General features: G+C 46.2%; 2 protein-coding genes across 5 annotated transcripts in view; one reads left to right on the top strand and one right to left on the bottom strand.

The window, feature by feature from the left end:
* CDHR3 (cadherin related family member 3) overlaps positions 1-4,220 on the bottom strand; it is a 151,800-nt gene extending 147,580 nt beyond the window's left edge. The window contains exon 1 of the mRNA XM_060156187.1: positions 4,118-4,220. Coding sequence (XP_060012170.1) covers positions 4,118-4,220 — 103 coding nt within the window. The remainder of the gene's footprint in view (positions 1-4,117) is intronic.
* A 344-nt stretch (positions 4,221-4,564) lies between these two features.
* ATXN7L1 (ataxin 7 like 1) overlaps positions 4,565-24,480 on the top strand; it is a 239,121-nt gene continuing 219,205 nt past the window's right edge. For all 4 annotated transcript variants that reach the window (XM_060157270.1, XM_060157269.1, XM_060157268.1 and 1 more), the window contains exons 1-2: positions 4,565-4,745; positions 5,253-5,321. In XM_060157270.1, the coding sequence (XP_060013253.1) occupies positions 4,565-4,745; positions 5,253-5,321 (250 nt within the window). The remainder of the gene's footprint in view (positions 4,746-5,252; positions 5,322-24,480) is intronic.

Raw genomic sequence — 24,480 nt, 5'->3', positions numbered from 1 at the left:
GGGTGGGGCTGGACCTACCACACTCTGGGAAGCAGAGGTCTCCTCAGCCTGCAGCATCAGAGCCAGTCTGGGGAGCCCCAAGTGATCAAAGTCACGGTTCAATCTGCCAGGGGATTCACGGAAGCTCTACCTCGAGATAACACACTCCCATGTTGGCTTTTCTGCCCCAGTCAGAATGCAAATTTCATGTTTTTGTAGTGATATTTCTTAATAGAGTCCATGTTTATTCAGACCAGGCACGTGGCTAGGGTCTTACATTGAAACCAATAACAAAAAGCCTGGAATTCCCATTTTCTTTCCTACTCCTGGTGCTTCTAGGGTCTTCTTATCCCAGTCCTATTTGATCCACCAACACACAGGGATCAGGGAAGAGGCAGGCAACTTAATCTAACAAGGTGAGGGAGACAGCACATCTGCCCTCCAGATACAGGGAGCTTTTATAAAAGGTAACAACGTATGTAAAGTTTCCCCCCAAATTACAATTCTCAGAGAGAGAGGGTTAGGAAAATAAATTTAGAGAAAAGAGTGGCAGATGGGATAGATGGATTCAATTAAAGCAAAGAACATCAAACAATTCCAGGGATGCCTCATTTTAATGGAACATGTCATTTTCTCCTCATCGCCTCCAGGTAACTCCCAACATCGGTTTAAGTAGGAAGTAGGGTGCGCACACAGCGCCTCAACGCAAGCAGGAGTTTAATATCCTCAAATGAGAGAGCTAATATTCCCTCCTCTCTTCTTTTCAATAATGTGGTGAAACAGCACATGAATCACACTAAGCGAATGCTGGCTCTGTATTTGATGCATTTCCCCAGAACCAGGTGTTATTCAAATTAAATAGGTATTTTCCATTGTCATCTCCATTGAACTGATTTCTTTATTTGGTCGTTGGGAGAGTCTCCTTTTTAATTAAACCAACCACTGTCATTTTTCCAAGAAAGATAATAAAACAATAAAAATATTTACACCCCTTTTATCTTCCTAAACATTAATCATGCGGGAAGAAGGTGTTACCCCTTTGCTAGACAGTTTTATCACACAGACATTATACTAACGTGCTTTAAATTACTGTTTTGCAGGTCAGTTTATTCCTATTAAGGATGTATAAGATTCTTGTCACTAATAATATTTGTGACTATTTACTACCAAAAGGAATTCAAGTCTGCAATAAATTTGCCATATACATAGTTGGTATATAAGTATAGACATGCATATGACAATATATATGCACCACGCTGACCCCAATACTACTCCCAACTGACCTCAATTTTCATCTAAAGTCAAGTGTAAAAATCTAGTAGTTGGATGAGCAATGCCTTCTTCATTCTCTGGCTCCCAGCGGTGTAATTTAATCGACAGCCATGTTATCCATAGTTACGAAGTCATAGGTGGGTTATAGTTTCACAAAGATGGTATTATTATCTCCATAGTCAGAGAAACTGTGGAAGGTAGAGTAGAAACTACAATTATACCTTATAACTCTAACTGCAATAACGTATACGTGTTCTACGTGTTCTATCAGTTAAACATGGCAATGGTATCCAAAGTCTTGTTTTGTAGAGAGGCCAAATCACTTTTAGATTCCAGCCCATACTTTACTATGTTGCAAACTAAAATCCCGCCAGCTAGAAGGGAATAATGTTTGGGCTGTCGTATCATCTTCAGGGTGCTGGGCAGAAATAACTTGAGAAACTCAGCTGGGGTAGTAAACTAATGTTAAAATAGTGAACCACTGCACCTTAGATGCCCTTACTTTCCCTGCTGATAAACAAGCTTTGATTTTTCTTGAGTGACTTAAAGTGGCTCCCAGGAGAGGAGACAGAATTTTCTGGAAGCTCAAGTCACTGACTCCCAGCCCCTGGGCTTGAGTCCTTTATCACTGTACCCTCCACATACCTCAAGGAGGGTAGGGTTGTAACAGCCACCAGTGTGGTGGCATCGCTGTCACTAAAGACTTTTTCCCAACAGTTACATCATGACCTTGTCCTTGGTGAACTCTCTATAAAGTAGTGATTGAGTTTAAATAGCAGAAACTTGAGTACCCAAAGGATAAAGATAAATTACTATACTCAGCATGTAGGAGATACTAGTGTAAACCAGCTGCACAAAGCTGGCCAAAAATTTCGAGAAGGATGATACACAGTTCACAGGAGGCTCAAAAGAGGAACAAGGGAACGTTGCTCAGACTCTTCCTTTGTTAAACGTATTTTTCTAGTAAGTTTTTTGTTAACCCATCACTTTACACCCAAACCATTCTGTATTAGTTATCTATTGCCATGTAACAAGTTACTTAACAACTTAAAATGACAAGCGTTAAGGATCTCACAGTTTATGTGGATCGGGAATACAGGCTTGACTTAGCTGAGAACCTCTGCCTCAAGGTCTTTCACAACTGTGGGCCAGGGCTGTGGTCTCATCTCCAGGCTCGATTGGAGAAGGACACGCCTGTAAACTCTCGTGGCTGTTGACAGGAGTCAGCACCTCACGGGATACTGAACAAAGAGCCTCACTTCCTCATGGCCTGTTGGCCAGAGGCCTCCCTCAGTTCCTTGCCACATGTACCTCTCCAAAGGGCAGTTCACAACTGCAAGCTGTGGCCTTCCCTTAGAGCAGGCCAGTGACAGCAAGAGTGAGCAAGACAGAAGCCACAGTCTTTTTGGAACCTAACTTCAGAAGGGACATCACTTTGCCACATTCTATTTGTTAGAAGCAAGTCACTAGGTCCAGCCCACAGAGAAGGGGAGGGAATCACAGAAGGGCATGCAAACCAGGATGTGGGGGTCATTGGGGTCATCTTAGAGGCTGCCTACCACCCTTGCATGCACAATGAGGAATAAACACCAAAATGGAAGGAAAATTGGAAAGCTGTAGGGGAAGAGGAAAATGTTCTATGATCTAATTACTTCTGCCTCTGAGCTCGCTCTCTCCCTTTCCCCAAATCCAGTCATACAACGTATTCTCTGATGAGGCCCTTCTTCACAGTGTCTCTCATACCTGTCTCCTCCTCTCCACCTGCATGGGACCATCAAAGTTCAGGCCTTCCTTTCTTCACATAATGGATAGTGCAGCACTACTTTTCTAACCAGCTTCCAGAGTCCAGTACATCCTAAACCTGGCTTTGAGGTACAGGATGCCAAGTGCAGGAGCATGAGATGACAGGCACAGCAGACCTCAGTACAAAGCAACTTCAAATCCATGCTCTTCAGCCATGGGGCAGAAACAGAGGTTGTAAGAACTAAAAGGGTGCTGGGGGAAATGAGGGAAATATATCGATTGTGGGAGTGTCTGTATATTTTAGGTAATTCCTAGTAAATTAAATGACTTTTTTTTTTTTAAGAGAGAGATACCAGAAGACCTTCTAAGGCCTTTGCTGCCAACCCCTAGGGAGAGGGGGGGAAATCTCAATTAAAGCCTCAAATGTCCAAAATCCACAGAAAATTTAATGCTTCCTTTCTAGCTGGCCAAAGGAGTTAAGCCTGAAGTGAATTCTCCCAGCAATCAGATTCCCGGCCGTCGGTTGCACGCGCTAATCCGGGCCATCCTCATCTCACAGTGGGGAGCGCTGGAAACGGCTCCAGGGACTTGGCCCGCTAAGCAGCATCCTCCGATAGTGGTGAGTCCGCTCTCCCACTATCGTGATACTGGAGCAAAGTCTACGCAGTGGTTCTCTGAGAGCCGGAGACACGCGTCGCGCGGAGAATCTGGGGGGACCCCGGCCCTGAGTTTTGAGCTTTGAACGCCCCGCCGTCTGAGATGGGAAGGCAGCTCCTCTCGCTGAGATGGGAAGGCAGCTCCAAATACATATCAAAATATATATTTGATATATGTATTTGTCCCATCTCGCTGAGATGGGAAGGCAGCTCCAAACTCACCTGCTTTTTAGAACCACTTCCATCTACCCACTGGTCTCAGCTCCCAAAGGCATCCGCAGAATCCTCCACGGCCCAAGGTACACCGTGAAAGAGAAGACACGGTGGAGGGAGAGGTGGCTGGGAGGAGAGGTGGCTGGGAGGAGAGGTCACCAGGGTCCCCTCCCTGGCTTGGGGTGGTCGTCGGGGAAGGGGGCTGCTCGGCCCCTCCCCACTAAGCGGCGGGAATCCTCGCGGGGGCGCCTCACCGTGGGCGACAGGCACCGGCGAGGGAAGGACGCGCTGGAGGGGCTGCGTGCAAAAACTTTCCGTCCTCGAGCGCAACTCTGCGGGGAAGACCGTCCTTCCCATGGCCCCAAGTCGCGCCTCTCTCAGGCCATCCCCGACCCCTGCCCGCACGCCCAGCCCCTGCGACCCCGGCTCCCGGGTGCCGGCGGTGGCCACGGCGCCGTAGCATCCCAGGGCCGGGCGCTGCAGCCTCGAGTCCCGGCGCGCGGCCCCGCCCCCGGCGGCGGGCGTGCGGGCGCCGGGCCTCGGGGCGTCTCTCTGGTGCCCCTGGCGGCGGCGGACGCCGAGAGCCGAGCCGGGCCGGGCGCTGAACGCCGGCTCCTCCTCCCTCGCTCTCTCCTCCTCCTCTGCCTCCCTCCCTCCCTCCCTCCCCCTTTCAGAACACTCAATGTCGGAACGTTCCGAAGATGACGTCGGAGCGTTCTCGAATCCCGTGTCTCTCGGCTGCTGCTGCCGAAGGAACAGGGAAAAAGCAACAAGAAGGAAGAGCAATGGCGACACTGGATCGCAAAGTGCCCAGTCCGGAGGCGTTTCTGGGCAAACCCTGGTCCTCCTGGATCGACGCCGCCAAATTACACTGCTCCGACAGTAAGAACCCCACCGCCTCCTCCTCCTTTTATTACCCTGTAACCTTTCCATTCACCTAGAGCCACTGGGAAAAAGTGTGTGTGTGGAGAGAGAGTGGCCCCCGGTGTCCTCCATGCTTCTCCCTCTCTCTAAATAAATACACACAGAGACAGATCATCAATGCACAGAGAGAGGCCCTGCTGCCAGGGCTGTCTGTCTGTCTGTCTGTGCCCGCTCCCCGTGGCAGCCCGCGGGGTGGGCTTTCACAGCCCCACGGTGTATCCGTTCAAAAGGCTACTCTGTTGCTGCTTGCATAGTTTTTTTGGTACCTATCTGGGCCAGGTAGATGGAAATACGGACTTGGGAGAAAATGTTGCATTGTCAATTTTTGAAAGATTTTCATATCCAGTATTTATATCGATCTGTTTGCAAATAAACACTCTCCCTCCCCCCCCTTGACTTTGGCTCCCCCCCTTTTTTTCTCTTTTTGTCCTTATTTTCTTTTTTCCTTTTCTTTTTCATCTGCAGATGTAGATTTAGAAGAGGCTGGAAAAGAGGGTGGAAAAAGCAGGGAGGTTATGAGGCTTAATAAAGAAGGTAAGTGGAGCTACTGGCATCTTAGTGTTAGCATGTGTGGCAGAATCTTCACAGGATTTCGACTATAATGTGAATTGTTCTGCTGGGTACAGAGTGACTAAGGCTTGTCAAAAATTGAGCACGCCCAGGTGACTACTGCTTCGTGTTAACTTCTTTCAAAGTATAAATACAACTGGGGGGTAGAGGCGGGGAGGTTGTTGACGGCAGAAGTTTCCTGCACTTCAGCTGGAGTCCACATTTGGACCTTCTGGTGCATATCTACCATTCGCCTTTGGAGCATCATTGCCAAATGGTGCGGGGTGGAAGTCGCTGAAATGAGGAGCGGGGCTCCCTTCAGAAGCACCCCAGCCTTCCTCGTGGGTAAATACACAACAATTTAATGAACCCGATGTGGTCAATCATCCCAGCAGCTACTTCTCCACTCTCCCCTGAAAGCCATGGTACGTGGCAAACCTTTGCAGCAAGTTACGTTTGGCACACTTTGTGTTTGGTCACAGATTGTTATGTGGTGAGCAGGGTTAGGGGCATCTGTGTGTGCAGCCCCCAGTCGGTCACCCATCTTTGCTTCCCCAGCGTGGAATGGAAATACAGTACCTGAAATGGGACACAGTGAGTAGCTAGGTCATCCCAGATGGAGGCAGGCGAGTGAAGCCACAGCCTACTGGAACTGGGCATCAAACACACATGGTCGTCATAAATAAATCATAGCCTATTCGCGTTTGCAAGCCTGCCATATGTAACTCTGACCTGTGGGCTTCACATGGAGCAACTCCAGAGGCCACTTTCTGCTGAACAAATGGATGGGTTCATTTGAATTGTGATTTACTAACTGGTGTCTTGTAAACGTGGTTGGCTGAAATTGGGTGTGGGAGGAGGTGCAGGGGGGCAGAAGAGGTTGGCAGGAAGTGTTGAAAGAGTTCAGCCATAAGTAGGCCATAGGAGCCTGGCTCATCCAAAATGAATGGAGAAAAGGCCATTAGACACAAAAGAACGGTCTCCCTCATAAACCACGGTGTCACCCTGGTAGGCAGCTGAAACCTGCTTGGAAAGATGGAACTCATTTTGTGGATCACACCTCAGACAGATGGTTTTCTGTGCCCAATCATTTCCTGACCATCCAGTGAGAGGAGAATTTGTGCTTCAGAAAAAATGACATGGAGGTTCAAATGCATGCATATTCAAGGACAGCGCTCTAGCGTAATGTTTCTGCTAATTAAGCACTTTGGGAACGAAACCTTATTCTAAAGATGTTTGCTTCTAAATATCTTAGTGTGATCTTGACATGTGTCTTTAGGATGCACAAGGGAATGATGTCAAGTGGCCTTCTTACAAGCGGCAGCTTATTTGTGCGCAGTGTCCTTGTGTGTTGGCATTGGAAAGTATCACTGGAGATTGTTTTTCTTCACAAACTGTTAACATCTTTAAAAGCTTACGGGGGGCTTCCGTGGTGGCGCAGTGGTTGAGAGTCCACCTGCCGATGCAGGGGACGCGGGTTCGTGCCCCGGTCCGGGAAGATCCCACATGCCACGGAGCGGCTGGGCCCGTGAGCCACGGCCACTGAGCCTGCACGTCCAGAGCCTGTGCTCCGCAATGGGAGAGGCCACAACAGTGAGAGGCCCGCGTACGGCAAAAAAAAAAAAAAAAAAAAAAAGCTTACGGGACTCAGTTATCAGAGCACTGGCAATGAACAGGTTTCCACGAAAGGAGATGAAGCTGTAAAAACCTTTAAAGTTGAATAAAGGTCATGGTATGGCCCAGAATTGGCACCTCTCAGACCTGCGTGATAGATTATGACTATAGCACACAAAACTCATATTCTGCACCGTTCTCTGGGCTTCTGGTTCAAAAAACTCTCATTCTCAGATTCTCTTTGCATCATGAGAAATAGATTCTTTTAAGGAAAGAAAAAATGTAAAGCTCTCCTTTCCTCAGAAGTCACAAGTGGTACATCCCGCTTATTATATCCTTTTCCTGTAAAGGTACAAAGATTTAGCTCCTAATGATATGCATTTGCATTAAGGACCCCCACTGTTCAGTGTAACATGCAATTGCTGAGTTCACCAAATAGCCATGGATGGGCTGAAATCTCTTTGTTCGTGGGCCTGGTGGAGTAGGTCTGGGTTAGCAATTCCTGGAGGTCTTCCTGGCATGTGCACACAGTTTTCTTTATGGATAGCGTATACATATATGAACTATATATCTCTTCCCCATGGTGAGGAGTTTAAAGGTTGAGCTGAGACTTGGTGTCAGGGTGTTTGGTTGCCCAAGTCCCCGGAAACACTGGTTGCCTTAGTCTCGCTGTTGGCCTTCTTGTTGGAGTCATTGTGTGGCAGGTCTCAGGATGAATATGGTTGTGGATGGATCTCTGCAGGACAAAACGTGGCCTAGGTGTGATTGTGTTTCTCCGTGTGTGAGCATCCATAGACTGACCAGGATGTCATCAACAGTAAGCAGGTCTTGAGATTTGTGCTTTAATAGCAATGAAGAGATAAAGTTTAGGAATTCCAATTAAGAAGTGAAGGTATATGATCCAGATTTTGATATTTTTTTTTATTGTGGTAAAATAAACATAACATAAAATTTACCATTTTAAAGTCTACAATTCAGTGATCCTAAGTACATTCACCGTGTTGTACAGCCCTCAGCACCATCCATTTCCTGAACGTTTTCATCATCTCAACCAGAAACCCTGTCTCCACTGTACAATAATTTCCCAGTCCCCCTCCCCCAGGGCCGGGCCCTGGAAACCTCTGTTCTATTTTCTGTCTCTAGGAAGTTGCCTATTCTAGATACTATATATTTGCAATATGTGTCCCTTTGTGTCCAACTTCTTTCACTTAGCATCATGTTTTCATTGTTCATCCGTGTGGCAGCGGGTATCAGAATTTCATTCCTTTTTATGACTGAATAATATTCCATTGTATGTACATACCGTGTTTTGTTTATGCATTGTCTGTTGATGGACGTTTGGCTTGTTTCCACCTTTAGACTATCGTCAATAATGCTGCTGTGAACATTGTAATGTGATATTTTTTATAGACTAAGCTCAGAGAAAAAAATTAGGCTGGGAAAGTGAAAAAATAATCATTTTACCTTCTGCCTCCATCTGGCCACAGCTTCAGAAGGTACAGGAAGGACTTGCCAACTTTTGAACAACCTGATTATTGTGAGATAATTCCTTCTGCGTTTCTTGAACCTTTTTCTACTTCAATTCTCCACGTATATCAGTATGAAATGTTAACTGAATGCTTTGAAATTTCTGTAGTAAAGTCTTCACATTCGTGTTATTATTTTGTCCAAAGTTAGCTAAAATTATGGTCAAGAGGAATTTGGCAAATAACTTTTGAACCTTGCCAGATCGTCACCTGGGTTCAGAAGGTGTTGTTAATCCCGTGCTTGTGTGTGGTCATGTGGTGTTATATTGAGGGCAGCCTGAAGCGGTGAAGGGAGCAGGGGAGAGGACTTTAAGCCCGCTTCCTCATCCCATATAATATGACCTTGGGAATATCACTTCCCTTGTCTGGGCCTGTTTTCTTTCTTGTAAAGTAAGGGAGTGGATTAAAAGTCTCCTGAGGTCCCTTTGAGACCTCTGAACCTAAGTGTCTCTGTTGAATGTACCTACATTTGAGATGCAGTCATACTAGACAGGCAGTTTTTTGAAGAAACTTAAAAAAAAAAAAAAAGCAAGCCCTCACATTAAAAATACCTTACACTACTACATCCTGGCTTTATTTTCTCCTTTTATAATCTCTTGGTGGCAAACCTCACCGCATCTCCTACAAAAGCATATTGTGCTGCAAATAGTTTGTGAATGGTATGTGGCCTTTAGGACTCTGAGAAAACTGAGGGTCTGAGTCCAAAGCCCAGGGTGATGTGTTCCCCGTAGTGGAGAGGGGGTTGACCTCAGTCAGCTTGGATCCATCAAGCACTGAGATTTCCTAAGAGGAGGAGTCCCAGAAACCTGATCAGCCTAATCTAATATGTGAGCTGCCATTATGATAGAAAATTCCAAGGCCATTCATCTAGCTAACCTTTTAAAATAATTTTCTCACTCCAGCTTCATAGATTTATTGGAAGACTTTTTTCAAGCTAATTGGGGAAAAGCTCTGTGATTTAGAAAGATGTCTCCCTTTTCTAATTGCCTCACCTGAACTTTTTTTTTTAAGAACGTCATTTCATAAATAAGGACCAGGTGCCTATGGCTCGTAAGTGTCCTGGACTATACAGGTTCGGAGATAATGACAGGGTTGTTATAAGGATTTACTGAGGTGATACAAAGGGCTTAGCACAAAATAAGCACTTAATGAATATGTGCCGTTATTATTTTTTAGATGTTATTAGGATTATCATCATCATGTATTAATGAAGCTAGTTCTAGAAAATTTTATTATTATAACCAACTAGGATTTTTAACTAATCAGTGATGAACAGAAAAGATATACTCAATCAGAAATTTCATTTTTAGAGTAAACCATGCTATACTTTTATAAAGCTAAGGAGTTTTTAAAAACTGATTTCTGTGCTATCCATGCTTTTAATGGAGTACAGCTGATATGTAGTCGTTGATAACTTTTATCAAGAGCTAGAGAAAAATACTTTGGCATTTTGGGGCTTATGGCTGAGAAAGATTTACAAAGTTCTTTCTGGGGACCAGGAGGTCTAAAAAATAATTTTTTAAATAATCGATCAGTTGTTTAATCTGATCAGTGAAGATAGAAAGTCCTAATGGATCATTGTTTGGGTCTTTTGGAAGCCTACCCTCATTACTTCGGGCGTGTGTGTGTGTGTGTGTGTGTGTGTGTGTGTGTGTCAGTGTACCCTCATTACTTCGGGCGTGTGTGTGTGTGTGTGTGTGTGTGTGTGTGTGTGTGTGTGTGTGTGTGTCAGTGTTCCCAGGTGTTTCGATTTGATGTAGGTAAACTTGTGGAATGCTTCCAGTTTGAAAACTGTTCAGGGGACAGTAAGATCTTGCTGTGACTGTGAGAGTTTGCTGTTCTCCTGAGATGCTGGTGGAGTCAGGCTGGTCTACAGGAGGAAGCACGGAACGTGGGAATGTGTTCAACTCAAGTCTAGGAGTCCTGCGTTTATGGCTGGATGGGAGCAAATCGCAGAAAAGATGGCAACTGACCTGGTAAGAATGGAGGCTTCTTAGAATCCAAGCCAGGGAAGCCAGCGACAAGTGGTGGTGATTTCTAGTAAACTGCGGACAGTTCCCCTTTATCCTCATACGGACAACTCCATTATCTATGCTAATAGGCGATAGGAAGACACCAAGTCCACAGATTATATCGATAAACCTCATCTTCGCCATTGATTTCAACTGCTTTCTCCATTAAGCCTACCTTCCTCCCCTTTTGCTAACGAGCAGCAACATTTGTTCACTTTGGCGCTTCATTATCATCTCTCTTCTTTTGCCCAGTGCTTGGGATGAAAGGACATGAGAGACAGAGTGGCCTCAAGGTGGTAGGGAGGAAAGATGAAAAGGAGGAGAAGGGCTTGGAGAATGAATCAGCTTCACAGCTGCATCCCGCCGATGGAGGGCGGGGGGCGGGGAGCGCCAGAACCAGGGCGGCAAAGCCGAGGGAGGGGATTTCCAGCACCATCTAGTTTTGAAAATACACAGCCTTTAAAATGACTATCTCTTTAAATATACAAGTATTTCCATGTGCCTGGGTTATCATGTGGAGAAAATGTGGCTCTGGCTCCTTCCAGAAGGTACGGTCACCTTGTGCTGGGTTCTCGTCATATGTCAGTCTACAAGAATGATGCTTTTATCTCTGGAAAATGTAGACTGTTTCCCTCTCTCTTTCTATCTCATTTAAATGCTTCTTATTTTTTAAAAATAATGTTCACGTGTTACAAAGTTGAGAAGGATATGCAGTGAAAAGAAAGTCTCCCTTTTACCCTTGTCCCCAGTTGCTTGTGTATCTTTCCCAAGATAGTCTATGTGCACTCAAGTAGACACATAGATAGTTTTTCCTGCCTGCTTTCGCCACATGGCTGATAGCATCCTATAAGTATTGCCTAGTGTCTTGCCCTTTCCATTTACCTTAGGGAGTGGTCCGCATCAGTTCATGAGGAGCTACTGCAGTGTCTTTTTGGTGCCTGCTTAATGGGAGGATGGTTTAAGCCTCTGGGTGTCTTGCTTAGTTTTTAATACCCCCTCCTGCTTTCTTGGCCTCCGTCGTGCATTTGAGACTGACAGTGGGACAGCACTGGGCTAGGCCTGGGGGGACAGCAGTGAAAAAGCGCAGCCCTTGCACTGTGGCGCTCCCATCCTAGCAGCCAAGGCAGACATTAAAAAAGTCGTGGCGACCGTGGTGAGTGTTCTGAAAGGGAAAATTGGGGTACTGTTGGAAAGCACGACAGGGGGCCTAATTTAGGTTAGGGGTTCAGTGAACGCATCCCTGAGGAAATCTTATTTATGCCAAAACCTGGAGAATGAATGGAAGTTATCCATATGCAGGGCTGGGTGGGACAGAGCTAAAGGAAACATGTGTGCAGGCCCAAAGTGAGAGAATGTAGAATGTTTTAGAAACTAAAAAGTCTGTTGCTGGTGTGATGATAGCAAAGCAGAGAGTGGTCTAAAGTTTCTCAGCAGGAACACTACTTCTTTGTGGTGGGGGACTGTCCTGTGTGTTATAGGATGTTCAGCATCCCTAGCCTCTGTCACTAGATTCCAGTGGCACCTACCCCTCCCTTGAATTGAAAAAACCAAAAATGTCTCCAGACATTGCCCAAGGTCCTGGGAATGGGGTGGCAGAGTACCAAATCACCCTGATAGAGAACCAGTGGTGTAAGGTGAGGCTGGAAAGGCTGAGAACACAAGAAAAATAGACTCAACAATATCCTGCTACCATCTTTCTGTTTCTTAGGCCTGAGTTCCCGGTGAGGCAGCCTTACTGAATGCTTAGCAAGCACGCGTGGAGCAGTGACTGTCCCCCGCACGGTGCTACCTTTGGGAGCATCTAAAGAGAGAAGACTCCATCCCTCACGCAGTTCTCCTCCAAAGGTTTCTGAGACGACCCCTCCAAATCTTTGTGTCCATTCTGTAGTAAATGGTGACAGCACTGAGATTCAGGTTCTAATTCCGGGTGGCCCAGCCCTCCCTCACTGCGGGTGGAGGAGACCCCAGGGCGCCGATTCGGATAATGATGGCATTTATCGTACGGGGGTCCCTGATGTCAGAAGCGTCACGGTGAAGCATTAAGGATTTCAGTTTATATTTAAAGTCAGGCTGGAAATACAACTGGCGTTCTGTGCAGTTGATTACCCGTGGGATTTGTCTGAAATGGGGATCCACATGATGGAGAGCAAAGCGGCTGGTTTCAGGATTTCCACATTAAGGATTAGAAAATAGGAAGGGCAGAAGAGGATCGGGTTCCTGAGGGCTCTGGCCTGTGTGCCAAGTGGTCTGTGGCATTATTTAGGCCTGGAAGGCCATGTTCACTCTAGCCAGTGGCTCACAGAGGCCTGCTGCCTCCGCTTCAGAAGTGATTTAGGGAAGTTAGGCAGATTTGGGTTTTGCCTGGTTTTCTGTGTACATCGTGTTTATATCCTTTGGGCTAAGCTTTCATTCATGACGCTTTGTTTCATTCATGACATCCTTTGGAAGTAGACGTAAAATGGTAGCAGCAGACACAGGGAGACCCTGTCCTAATCAAATCCCTTTTATCAAAGGACCCCATCCTCTGAGGTGGCCCAATGTTCGTGTCTGGAAACTAGGGTCATTTAGTGACTGCAATAGAAGTGACATCACCAAGATGGTGACATAGGTCATTCCCGACTTTGCCCCTCCTCACAAGAACAACTACCAGCTATTCACGGACAAGACACCACTGGAGAAAATCCTAGAACACAGGGGTGAGGCTGAAGCACACCTCTGTGCCACAGAGAGCAAGACAGATGGCTTTAGAAGGGTCAGAGGGGCAGCTACACATGGCTGCGTGCCCCTGCCCCAGGCCAGCAGCACCCTTGAGGAGACGCTGCCCCTCTCCTTGCAGAGGACCGCAGGGACATCCACACCCCCCCCCCAGTGTGTGGGTCACTTCTTGGGAGCCCTGATGCCAGTCTTGCCTCACAGGGACCATGGGGGAATCTCCAGGGCTTGACCACTGGGAGTCCAGTCATGACCACAGCAATCAAAGGTAGCTCTGATGGAGAGCAAGAGGGTTGGCCGGTGGGTTGACCTTCTTCCGAATTGTAGAAACTGAATGTCAAGCACTGACTTCCGTGTGTGTCTCTCTTTTAAAATTCTTGGTGCGATGTTCTGCCGAGGTGGGGCTCCCGGCTAATGCTGGTTGGCTGGCTCTCTCTTACTCTCTCCTGTGGCAGAGCTCAGATTGGCCACATCAGCCAAATGGACTTGGATTTGGACGCTGAGGCACTTGAACTAATGATGAGAGCCTAGGAAAGCCCTTCCTGCAAGTGAGCTGAGGCCGAGGACCCTTACCATGCCAGCGTTAGACTCGGCTACGCAGTTGCCTCTAAGTCAAGCTGGAATTCCACTGTGGGGAAAGCTTTTGTTTTTATGTGGATGCTTTATCTTTGTACCTGTGGTTTCATAACACAATTCTGCTTGCCAATTTCAGGGATCAGGTGCTTAAAGAAAAAAGGAAACCAAGTAAATACTCTCTAGGGCAGGACAGAGTAACATCAGGAAGATAAAAGTGACTCAGTGACGGGCTCCTTGAACATAGAAGCAGTTATCAGTGTACCTGTTCTGTGAAGCCAGTTGCGGTTCTCTGAACATTAACAGTTCAAGGACCCCTTTTGCCGGGGGATTGTGGGAGCAGGGGAGCTCTGTGACCCTGCCGCAATACACCAATAGGTCATGGAGTCCTGGGTTGGGGGTGGGGAGACAGGACATCCAAACTGATGACACTAACCAGGGTATGGAAGATGGTTGAGACGCATTCCTAGTTTGGTTGTATCAGACCAAGGTGGTGTCTAGCTCTTTCTCAGAGCATAGTGGCCACAAAAAGACAAATACGATATGATTTCACTTATATGAGGTTCCTAGAGGAGTTATATTCATTGAGACAGAGAGTAGAATGGGGGTTGCCAGGGACTGAGGGAGGGGGGAAGTGGAGAATTTGTGTTTAATGGGTACAGAGTTCCAGCTGAGAAAGATGAAAAAGTTCTGGAGATAGATGGCGGTGACAGTGAACTGAACATGTAAAAATGGCTAAAACGGTAAATTTTTATGTTATGTCTATTTTATCACAAAAGTGCATTGGCATTGCAGGCTTAGAAGCTTCATGGACCATTATTTAAATCTGGACTCAGCCACTTAGTAGCTGTGTAATAGGATAACTTTTCTGAGCCTCAATTTCCTCATTTTCAGAATAAGAATAATAGCAGCTCTCAGGGTTGATGTGAAAACACATGAGATATTGTGTGGCATACAGTAGGTACTCAATAATGTAAGCTTCTCTTATGGTGACTGTCACTTTTACCAGGAACTTGGGTCCTCTTCCTTGCCTCAGCCGAGCTGCCACTTCCAGGGGACAGACGGCATCCTTACTGCTCCAGGAGTGTGCCTTGACTCACTAGACATCTTTGGTCAATATTTTGTCCCTCATGCTTTAAGGATGCCAGGAATAAAAACAAGAAGAGTTGGACCCATGTCCCTGTGCTGTGAGTTTTGAAGGGCAAGTCAGTTTCAGTTTTCCAAAGTGTGGTCATTTGGGGGACCCTGTGTTGAAATCACCTAGGTACTTAGCATCCCAGGCTGCAGTGACACTGAATCTGAAGCACTCAGAGTGGAACACAAGAATGTGCATTTTAACATGCTCCCTAGGTGGCTCTGATGTTTACTGAACTTTGGTTACAGGAAGTGGCTCTCGACCCTGCCCACCTTGGGAATCCTTTGTGAAGCTCTTTAAAGGCCGAGGCACCAGGACCACTCCCAGACACTTGGATTCTGTAGGTCCAGTTTAAGGGCTTCCGGGGAGCTGCTTATATGTTTTTTAAAATTTCTTCTTCTTCTTATTATTATGTGTTTTTAAAAATAACAATCATAGCTGACATTTACTGGGCATCGAGTAGGTGCCAGACATAGAGCTAAATGTGCATTTTTCTCATTTAACCCTCATGACACTCTCTAAGGCAATTCCTGTATCAACCTCATTTTAGAGATTAGGAAACTGAAGCTCAGCGAGGTTAAGTGATTTACCCAAGGTGATATAGCAGGGAAGAAGAGCTGGGATTTGAACCCAGAGGCAGGCTGATTCCAGAGGCAGTACTCTTAAGCACTGTGTCATAATGTTGCCCTAGGAGCAGGGCTAGGACTAAGGGGAGGCCGGCGGGGCCCCCAGAACACACGTTTAAAGATGCACACACAGGCTCCTGCAAATGCAGAGCGAGGACCTCCTTAAATGCTGCACTCGAGCACCTCACTCACCTCACTCACCTCACCCTAGTACCAGCCCTGCCTCAAAAAGCATGTTCTTTAAGCAAAATGGTTATAGTTTTCTTCCCCCTCATGTGTGTAAGCCTGTGGCCTGCTGATGGGGCCCCAGGTCTCCCCCTCAGTGAAATGCTTTCTCATCCCAAGGCCCCAGCTCTGGGGCCTCTGTGGTCAGAGCCCTGGCCTCAGGGAAATCTCAGGAGCTGACTTAAACTGTTCCTTTTTGGGAGAAGGTGTTAGCAGAGATGGTTGCCAAGCAACTCCAGGGGCATCTATCTACAGTGATGATTTCTCTTTTTTTTCCCCCTTTTGAACATCTTCTAGGCCGCTTTTTAGTTTCCCTCTTGGCAGTGGGATTGTTAGTGATTTCATGAAGGGTGTGCTCCTTCGGATGCTGGAACGGAGATTCCTTTTCAGTACCCTCCAGTTAGAGGTGACCTATTGATGGGCAATGCGCCTGCTAAGTGGGTGTGAAAGACCTTTGACTTCTTCAGCCACAGAGATACCCTAGTTGTGACTGGCTCTGAGGGGCAGTGACAAAGAAGAGTCTGTGACTGGACTGGCTGAGAGAGGCACAGAATGCATCTCCCACATGAGGATAGGGCGACGTGGTGATGTTCAGGTCCGTGACTCTGGATTTCACCTACTCCCCATTAACTAGGGTACTTAGCATTTTGTACGTGGGGACCTGGCTGGTCCTCAAGGAACTGGATGAAGATCTCTCTCTCTCTCTCTCTCTCTCTCTCTCTCTCTCTCTCTCTCTCTCTCTCTCTCTGTCTCAGTGGTTTTAGAGACCAGGGGATCCCTCGACATGTGTTTCCTCTTCAGCACTGTCCCTCCTACGCAGTTCCCTCATCAGCGTGGGGTTTCAGGTGACCTTTGATGGGCCCTAGTCCCTTAGTCTGCTGACCGGTGTTTTGATCCTCCTGAAGAGGCCCAGAGCTCGTGGGCTGGAACACCTTTCCCATGTGATGGAATCTGCCGCAGACTGTCAGGAAGAAAGGGGAACACTGGGAAAGTGAAACCGGTCACGTTTGGGTGAGACTGGCTCCATTCGGCCCACCCACCAATGACAGCCCCGTGACCCTCGTCCCCAGACTCCAGGCTTCTGTTCCTTGGCACTACACCCTTGACCTTGACCGTTGTGTCCTTCCTCACCGTCTTTTGCAGAAGCAGGGCAAATGGACTCAAATGAGTCCTGTCACTTTCAGAGGCTCAGACCAAACACGTGATGGCAGAAGACCTTTGAAGAGAGAGATGGCTCTGTTTTGTGCAAACCCAATATAGAATAATCCAGCCTTGGACCGATTAGGGGGCTGTTTGCTTTCCAAACGAAATTATTGGGGATTTCATTAGATAGTAGACTGCCCTTGAGCTTTTTGACACCTTATTTTCTTTTCCAAAGATTTGGTGATGCCCACTTTTTAATTAATTTATTTATTTTTGCTGTGCTGGGTCTTCGTTTCTGTGCGAGGGCTTTCTCTAGTTGTGGCGAGCGGGGGCCACTCTTCATCGCGGTGCGCGGGCCTCTCACTATCGCGGCCTGTCCCGTTGCGGAGCACAGGCTCCAGACGCGCAGGCTCAATAGTTGTGGCTCACGGGCCCAGTTGCTCCGTGGCATGTGGGATCTTCCTGGACCAGGGCTCGAACCCGTGTCCCCTGCATTAGCAGGCAGATTCTCAACCACTGCGCCACCAGAGAAGCCTGGTGATGCCCACTTTTAGGCCTCTCCTGCCAGCCCCTCCCAGCTCCCCCCTTCCCTCCAGGGTTTGCTCTGTGGCAACCCGCCCTTCTCCTTGCTCACGCCTCTGGCATACTGCATTGGAAAGCCCCTCACAGGCATCCTTACTGCACCCCCAGTCCCCCCCAGACCCAGTGCAAGTGCAGAGCCTTCTTTGTATCTTCCCTTAGCCAGTAGCTCGAGAAAGACCCTCCCTTCCTCCCTCCTCCCCTCCCTCCCTCCCTCCTCCCCTCCCTCCCTCCCTCCTCCCCTCCCTCCCTCCCTCCTCCCCTCCCTGCTCCGCGTAAGAGCAGTCCCCTGCCTCTCTCCCATCCCTCCTGGCCCTGAGCCCCCATCCCAGGCTAGCCCGCCTCATAGCCAACCTAGGTTTTTATAATAGCTGCTTAATTGGCCTCCCTGTCTCCGTCTTCCCAGAATACCAATTCAAAATTAATCTCCCGAAAAGTCACATTTTATCAGGTTGTTCCTGGAATGAAAACCCATCATCACTTCCCCATTGACCACAGTTAACGCTGTGTTCCAGGTCCCCTGTGCCTCAGTTCCTTCAAATCCTGACAGGCGGTTTGCCCCTTACGAGCCCTGTGCCCATCTTTGGTCTTTGCCTTCCTCTCGTTCTGCGGGGCCCAAGCCCCAAACACTCTGCGGGAGCTTCCCCAGCTTCTCAGGCTGCGCAGCCCGTACTTCCTGTGGACCCCGTGCTGCTGGCCGTACCCATCATGCACTTTGACCCCTACATCGTACGCTTCCTGGCCATTCCATTGCTCACCTGATGTATTATTTTCACAACTGCATTATAATCTTGTGGATTTGGGGGGAAGGGAGGAGGGACCACATCATCCCTTTTTCTTTCCTGAGTTATTTTCAACTAATAAGCGTGTTACAATTCAGCTAGACATCCAGTTTGGTTTTCAGGTACGTGTCTTGTGAGACCTGTATTTTTATTTCTTTTTTTTTCTTTTTAATGTGGTAGAATACAAATAACATAAAATTTACCGTCTTAACCCTATTTAAGGCTACAGTTCAGGAGTGTTAAGTACTTTCACATTGTCGTGCGACTAATCTCCAGAACTCTTTTCATCTCGTAAAACTGAAACTCTGTATCCTCTAAACAATTGTACATTTATATTTTCGTTTTTAAAAGCAGTCTGGAGATGACCTGTGAGTTTCTTTGATTTAGCACCTGATTTTTTGAAGTTGTTGAGATTCTAAGAACTGGCAGGCCTCCTGAAGCTTCTGTTCAGGTGACTATTTGGAGCCACAATGCAAAAAGGCCCAGTTCAGCGTAGCGTGTTGCAGCCCCAGGATCCTCCGTGAGTTCCTTCATCAGCGGTGAAAATGCAGTGCAAAAGCACTGTAGTTTGGGCCCAGCGTCACAGACACCTTTGAGCAGCCTGAAGGTTCTCGGTTCAGATTTGCTGATAAACCCAGCCCCCTGCAGCCTTGTTTCTTTTTTGCCCCACCATCTTAATGTTAAAATTAAAAATTTTCCCATGTATAAAAAAAGTTGAAATAATAGTACCACGGTCATTCATAAACACACCCCTTAGAGTTAAAAATCAGTTCACATTTTATCTGATTTCTTATAAAGATATATATTTCTGTATCCTTTGAAGATCAGTTGTAGACATCATGCCACTTCACCTCTAAATATTTATCATTTTGACACATCTTGATTGTGTAACCTTGAGCTACTCACTTAAGTTCTCAGAGCCTCACCTTATATAAGTATGTATGTGTGCTTTTGCTGAACCATTTGGAAGTAAGTCACAGACAGCATGACACTTCACCTCTAAATATTTCAGCGTGCATCTCCTAAAAATAAAAGCATTCTCCAACATAATCATAATACCAGTATCACACTTAGAAAACTAGTGGTAATCCCCGAATAGCATCTACTATTCGGTTTGTATTCAAATTTCCCCCATTGTCTGTCCCCGCCCCCTTCAAAAAGTTTATAGCTGCTTTTTCCCGTAGATGTTTTTTAAATATGTATCCAGGATCCCATCAAGGTTCATGCATTACATTTGGTTTTTATGTCTGTTTAGTCACTTTAAATCTAGAAGAGTGCCCCCATGGATGTGTGTGTATATATGTATAGATATATACAATATATGCATATGTATATATTTCTGTATATACATGTATAAAACATTGCTGTTTAAATTGCTTCCCATTCTGATCTGTCTGATCACTTCCTCGTGGTGTCATTTACCTTCCTTCTCTATGCCCTGTTTTCCCTCCATACTGGAAGTGAAGAGCTGAAGTCTCAGATTCAGGCTCGACATTTTGGAAAGAATACGTCCAGGTGATTCTGAGGGCTTCGTTAAACATCTCATCAGGGGCACATGATGTCAGGGGTCCCATTATTAGGTATTGATCACTTGGAAAGGTGGTGACCACCTCTCCACTGCAAAGATATGTTTTCCTTCTGCAATTAGCATGCCATTTTGTGGGTTATGCTCTGGAACCGAGTGAGAACCCTATTCCCCAAAAAGAAATTTCTTGGAATCATCTTAGCCTCCATTGATGATCCTTGCTGGATCAGTTATTTCTTTGGGGGTCGTGGAATGGTCATTTTCAAATTCTGTCATTCTGGGAATTTCCTGGCAGTCCAACAGTTAGGACTCCTTGCTTTCACTGCCGAGGGCACAGGTTCAATCCCTGGTCGGGGAACTAAGACCCCACAAGCCACGTGGTGCAGCCAAAAAAAAAAAAAAAGTTCTGTCATTCTGATCTGCATTTACTGGCTGGCATTCATCCACAAAGACCTCTTTCTCATCAACAGGGGTGAACTATTCAGTTCCTCCTAAAAAGGCAGAGTTACATTTCCCCCTCTAATTACCAATTTTCAGAGTAAAGAGTTGAACACCTGTGGTTTGAGCTAGGGAGGGCGAGGGCAAGGACTGGGCATATTTCAATAAGATGCATGAATAGTGTGAAAACCCATAATCAATGGGAAATTCTAGGTAGCTAGAGTGAGCTTTGTATGCAGAGCTCAGAAGTAAAGTATGACCATATCTTGGTTGGTAGAGTATGAGTTTAAAAACATTGAGAAACGTTTTCCCACAGGCTCAAGTGACCCTCTTCTTTAATTTGGGGAAGGAAGAAGATAATTACACTTAAAATAACAGCTCTCCCATCTTCCAGCAGGAGCCCAGCATTTAGCCTGGGTCCGGTGAACTGCTGAAGTTAATGGCAAACCAGGATGAGTGGTGCTCCTTAGGTTCTGAAGCTAGAGCAGTGCTTCCTGCATCACCCATTCACTAGAAAGTGACCAACCGCCCGGGCACTGGGTGGGGCAGTGTGCAGGATGCACAGGTGCCATAGCCCCGGCCCTGCCTTCCAGGAACTCGGGACTGAAATGTGAAATTCATTCACGTTGTGAATGTGGCTTGAATGAGTGGGGCCCAGGGAAGGAAGAGATTTCAGTCTGCTGCCTGCATGACCTTTGACCTGGGGGAAGGGGCTCTTTGCTTTGTGGGTCTATCTGGAGCACAGGGAAGGGTGTATAATTGGAGCCAAGTTATTGTTTGCGGAATGAGTGAATGAATGAATGAATGAATGACTGCTTCATCATGGATGGCTAGGACTTGAACTAGGCCTAATGAGGGCTGTGAGTTCCCCCAGACAGTCGCTTTTGGAAAAAGGAGTTAGGGTGAGTCCTGGATGTGCCATGAGTACTGAAGAGAAACAGTTTGTAATATATTCCAGTGGCACACCCACTCAATACCCACAACACAATTTAGTTTTTTATGGTGTTTTGAGGAAACAGGCGCCTTTTTTGTCTGGTAATGTTTGTTGCTGTCTCTGTTCATTGTACTGGGAGGAGGGTCAGTGTCTCTCTGTCTTTCACACACACACACATTTTTAGGTCTTAATGCTCTGGAAGTTAATCTGGAAGTTCTTTTCTATCAGAACCAATGTTGTGCTAGTAAATGCTTAACAACCCACTCTCTAAACAAATTTGCACATGTACATGTATAGGTTTATTATACATTTTACTGATAAAAGGCTGTTTAGCATACAATTTATAAATCATTCAATATTTAATACTCTTTATGGGAAATTTCATATCATCAGTTGATTCTTGCAGAAATCTTTTGTTGATTTTTGCCAAATTCTTATGCCCCCGGCTGAGCTAAGGTCGAAATTGACAAACAAGTGTCCATGTGACATAAGTGCTGGTTGATATTTTCATTTAAGTCCGTGGGGAAGATGAAAGTGAAAGAACAAAGATGTATGTGGGAACTTTGCTTGATTGTTGGTGACAAGAGTGACTTCCTTGCTGAATTGGATAATAGTTCTCAAGTGCTACCAAGAGAATATGGCCTCACTTCTGTGTTTCTTCAAATATAGCTATCAACATGATATACTTTTTTCTTTTTTTTAAATTGGAGTATAGTTGATTTACAATGTTGTGTTAATTACTGCTGTACAGCAAAGTGATTCAGTTATACATATATATGCATTTGTTTTCATATTGTTTTTCATTATGGTTTATCACAGGATAGTGACTATAGTTCCCTGTGCCATACAGTAGGACCTTGTTGTTTACCCGTTCTATATACACCAGTTTGCATCTGCTAATCCCAAACTCCCAGTCCATCCCTCTCCCACCCCCCTCCCCCATGGCAACCACCAGTGTATTCTCTATCGACATGATATACTTTTAAATTTGCATTACTAACGTTTTCTCCGTCACCTTCTTAAAACTAGGTAATCGAATAATAAATCAAGCCCTGATTTGTAGCATTTGATGATTTCTGTGGTGTAAGCTCTCCTGTCACCACATTTCAAGCCATCAGTATGCTATCACTGAACTCAGAGTTGGGAAGAGATGTGCATTAGAACACTTAACATAGGATTTCCTCCTCCGTGCAGATAGAGCAGATGTAAAGAACTTCAAGAGCAGCAGTTGGCAGACTATGGCCCATCAGTGAAATCCTTGTCACCTGGCTTTGAAAATAACGTTTTATTGGAACACAGCCATGTTGAGTAATGTATGTATTGTCTCTGGTTACTTTTGCACTCACCACCATGGTAGAGTGGAATGGCTGAGCAGAGACCCTCAGAACCTAAAATATTTACTACCTGGCCCTTTCTAGAAAAAGTTCTCAACCCCTGCTCAAAGCATAGATAATAGTAAAATGTAGCAAGGTGAATAGAAGTGGTAACTTTTGAGTATTTATTCTATTTTTTAAATATAATACATTTAATTTGAGCTTATATAATTTTTAATCATTTCTTAATTGGCTCACCAGATTCCTGAAAATTTAATAATCTGCTCTTGTGAGCCTGTACAGGCCAGTCCCAGTTCACCATTGAAATGCTTTGAGGGGTTCAGCTTGTAGTGCCAAAAAATGAAGCTTTCACTATTAGGAAGAAGCAGCTGACAACACCAGATTGGAGGGGGAGCCACAATGAGAGGGACTGGAGCTGCTTGAAATTGTGGTCTAATTGTCCGCAGAAATCAGAAGAAAGCATTTTTGAGGTTAGTTTTCTTTTTTTTTTTTTTTCCCCTTCTTAGGGTCTGGGGTTTGTTTTGGTTTTTCAAATGAGTTTTCTTCAGAGCTAATTTAAAAACTCAATACAGCCTGCGTTTCTGACCAAATTTTGCATGCATCTGTCTCGAGCCCATTTAGGCCCTGACAGACGCCCGGCAGCTTTCTGAGCTCCCACAGATGTTCTGTGTCCCGAGAAAGGAGGACTTCCTGTTGCTGGCCGAGAGTGAGAGGCGAGGTGGTCCCAGCCGTTGCCTTGTGCAGGGGTTTTCCTTGCTACCACTTCCTGCCGGGTGCCTTTGAATGGATTACAGATGGTTAGAAAAGACTTCTTGGCACAGCAAGAGGACCAGTCTCCAGTGCTTTGTGGGGAAGGATTTATAACAGGATGGTAGTTGATGCTGACCCAGAACGGGCCTGGCTGCCCAGCCTTCCTGGGGAAACCAGCTGCCTGTGGGTGGAGGGGAGGCAGGGAGAAGGGCATGTTTACATTCATGTGGCACCTTTCATCCGGGGGGGGGGTCTCAGATGGCCGCGTGTCCAAAGGTGTTAGACCCCTGTGGAGGTGTGGTGCCCAGGGATTATGTACTGGGGTCATGTTCTTGGTGTGTCAGGCTCTTATGGGAAGTATAATAAATCCTCATATCTTTTCAAAGTGAGGTAAGGGCAGGTGCAGCTGTTGCCTTTTTTTTTTTTAAGTCACAGTATAGAGCACATTTAATTTTTACATGCTTTTTTTTTTTTTTTGGGTCACGCAGCACGGCGTGCATGATCTTAATTCCCAGACCAGGGATTGAACCTGGGCCCCCTGCAGTGGAAGCGCAGAGTCCTAACCTGTGGACCACCAGGGAATTCACATTTAATTTTTAAACTTTTAAAAATATACCTAACATAAAATTTACTATTTTAGCCATTTTAAAGTGTTCAATTCTGTGGCACGAAGTACGTACACAGTGTTGTGCAACTATCACCGCTATCTATTTCCAGAAGTTTTGCAGCATCCCAAACAGAGACTCTGTATCCATTAAATCAGTGGTCCCCAACCTTTTTGGCACCCGGGACCGGTTTTGTGGAGACACGGTTGGGGGGTGGGGAGGTGGTCCAGGCGGTATGCAAGCCGTGGGGAGCGATGGGCAGCGGCAGGTGAAACTCTGCTCGCCGGCCCACCACTCACCTCCTGCTGTGCAGCCCTGTTCCTAACAGGCCTCGGACCAGTAGCAGTCTGTGGCCTGGGGGCTGGGGACCCCCGCATTAAACAATAACTCCCCATTCCCCCCTCTCCTCAGCCCTGTCAACCTCTCCCCTACCTTCTGTTTCTAAGAATTTGCCTGTTGTAGGTACTGCAGAGAAGTGGAATCATATGGTATTTGTGTTTTGTGACTGGCATATTTCACATAGCATCATGTCCCCAAGGTTCATCCGTATTGTAGCATGTGTCAGAATTTCCTTCTTTTTATGGCTGAATAATATTTCATTGCATATGTGTAGCACGATTTGTTTGTCCAT

This window comes from Lagenorhynchus albirostris, chromosome 8 (genome assembly GCF_949774975.1).
Source record: "Lagenorhynchus albirostris chromosome 8, mLagAlb1.1, whole genome shotgun sequence".
NCBI lineage: Eukaryota > Metazoa > Chordata > Mammalia > Artiodactyla > Delphinidae > Lagenorhynchus > Lagenorhynchus albirostris.
Note: the sequence above shows the minus strand (reverse complement) of the source record. Positions and strands in the feature narration are given on the sequence as shown.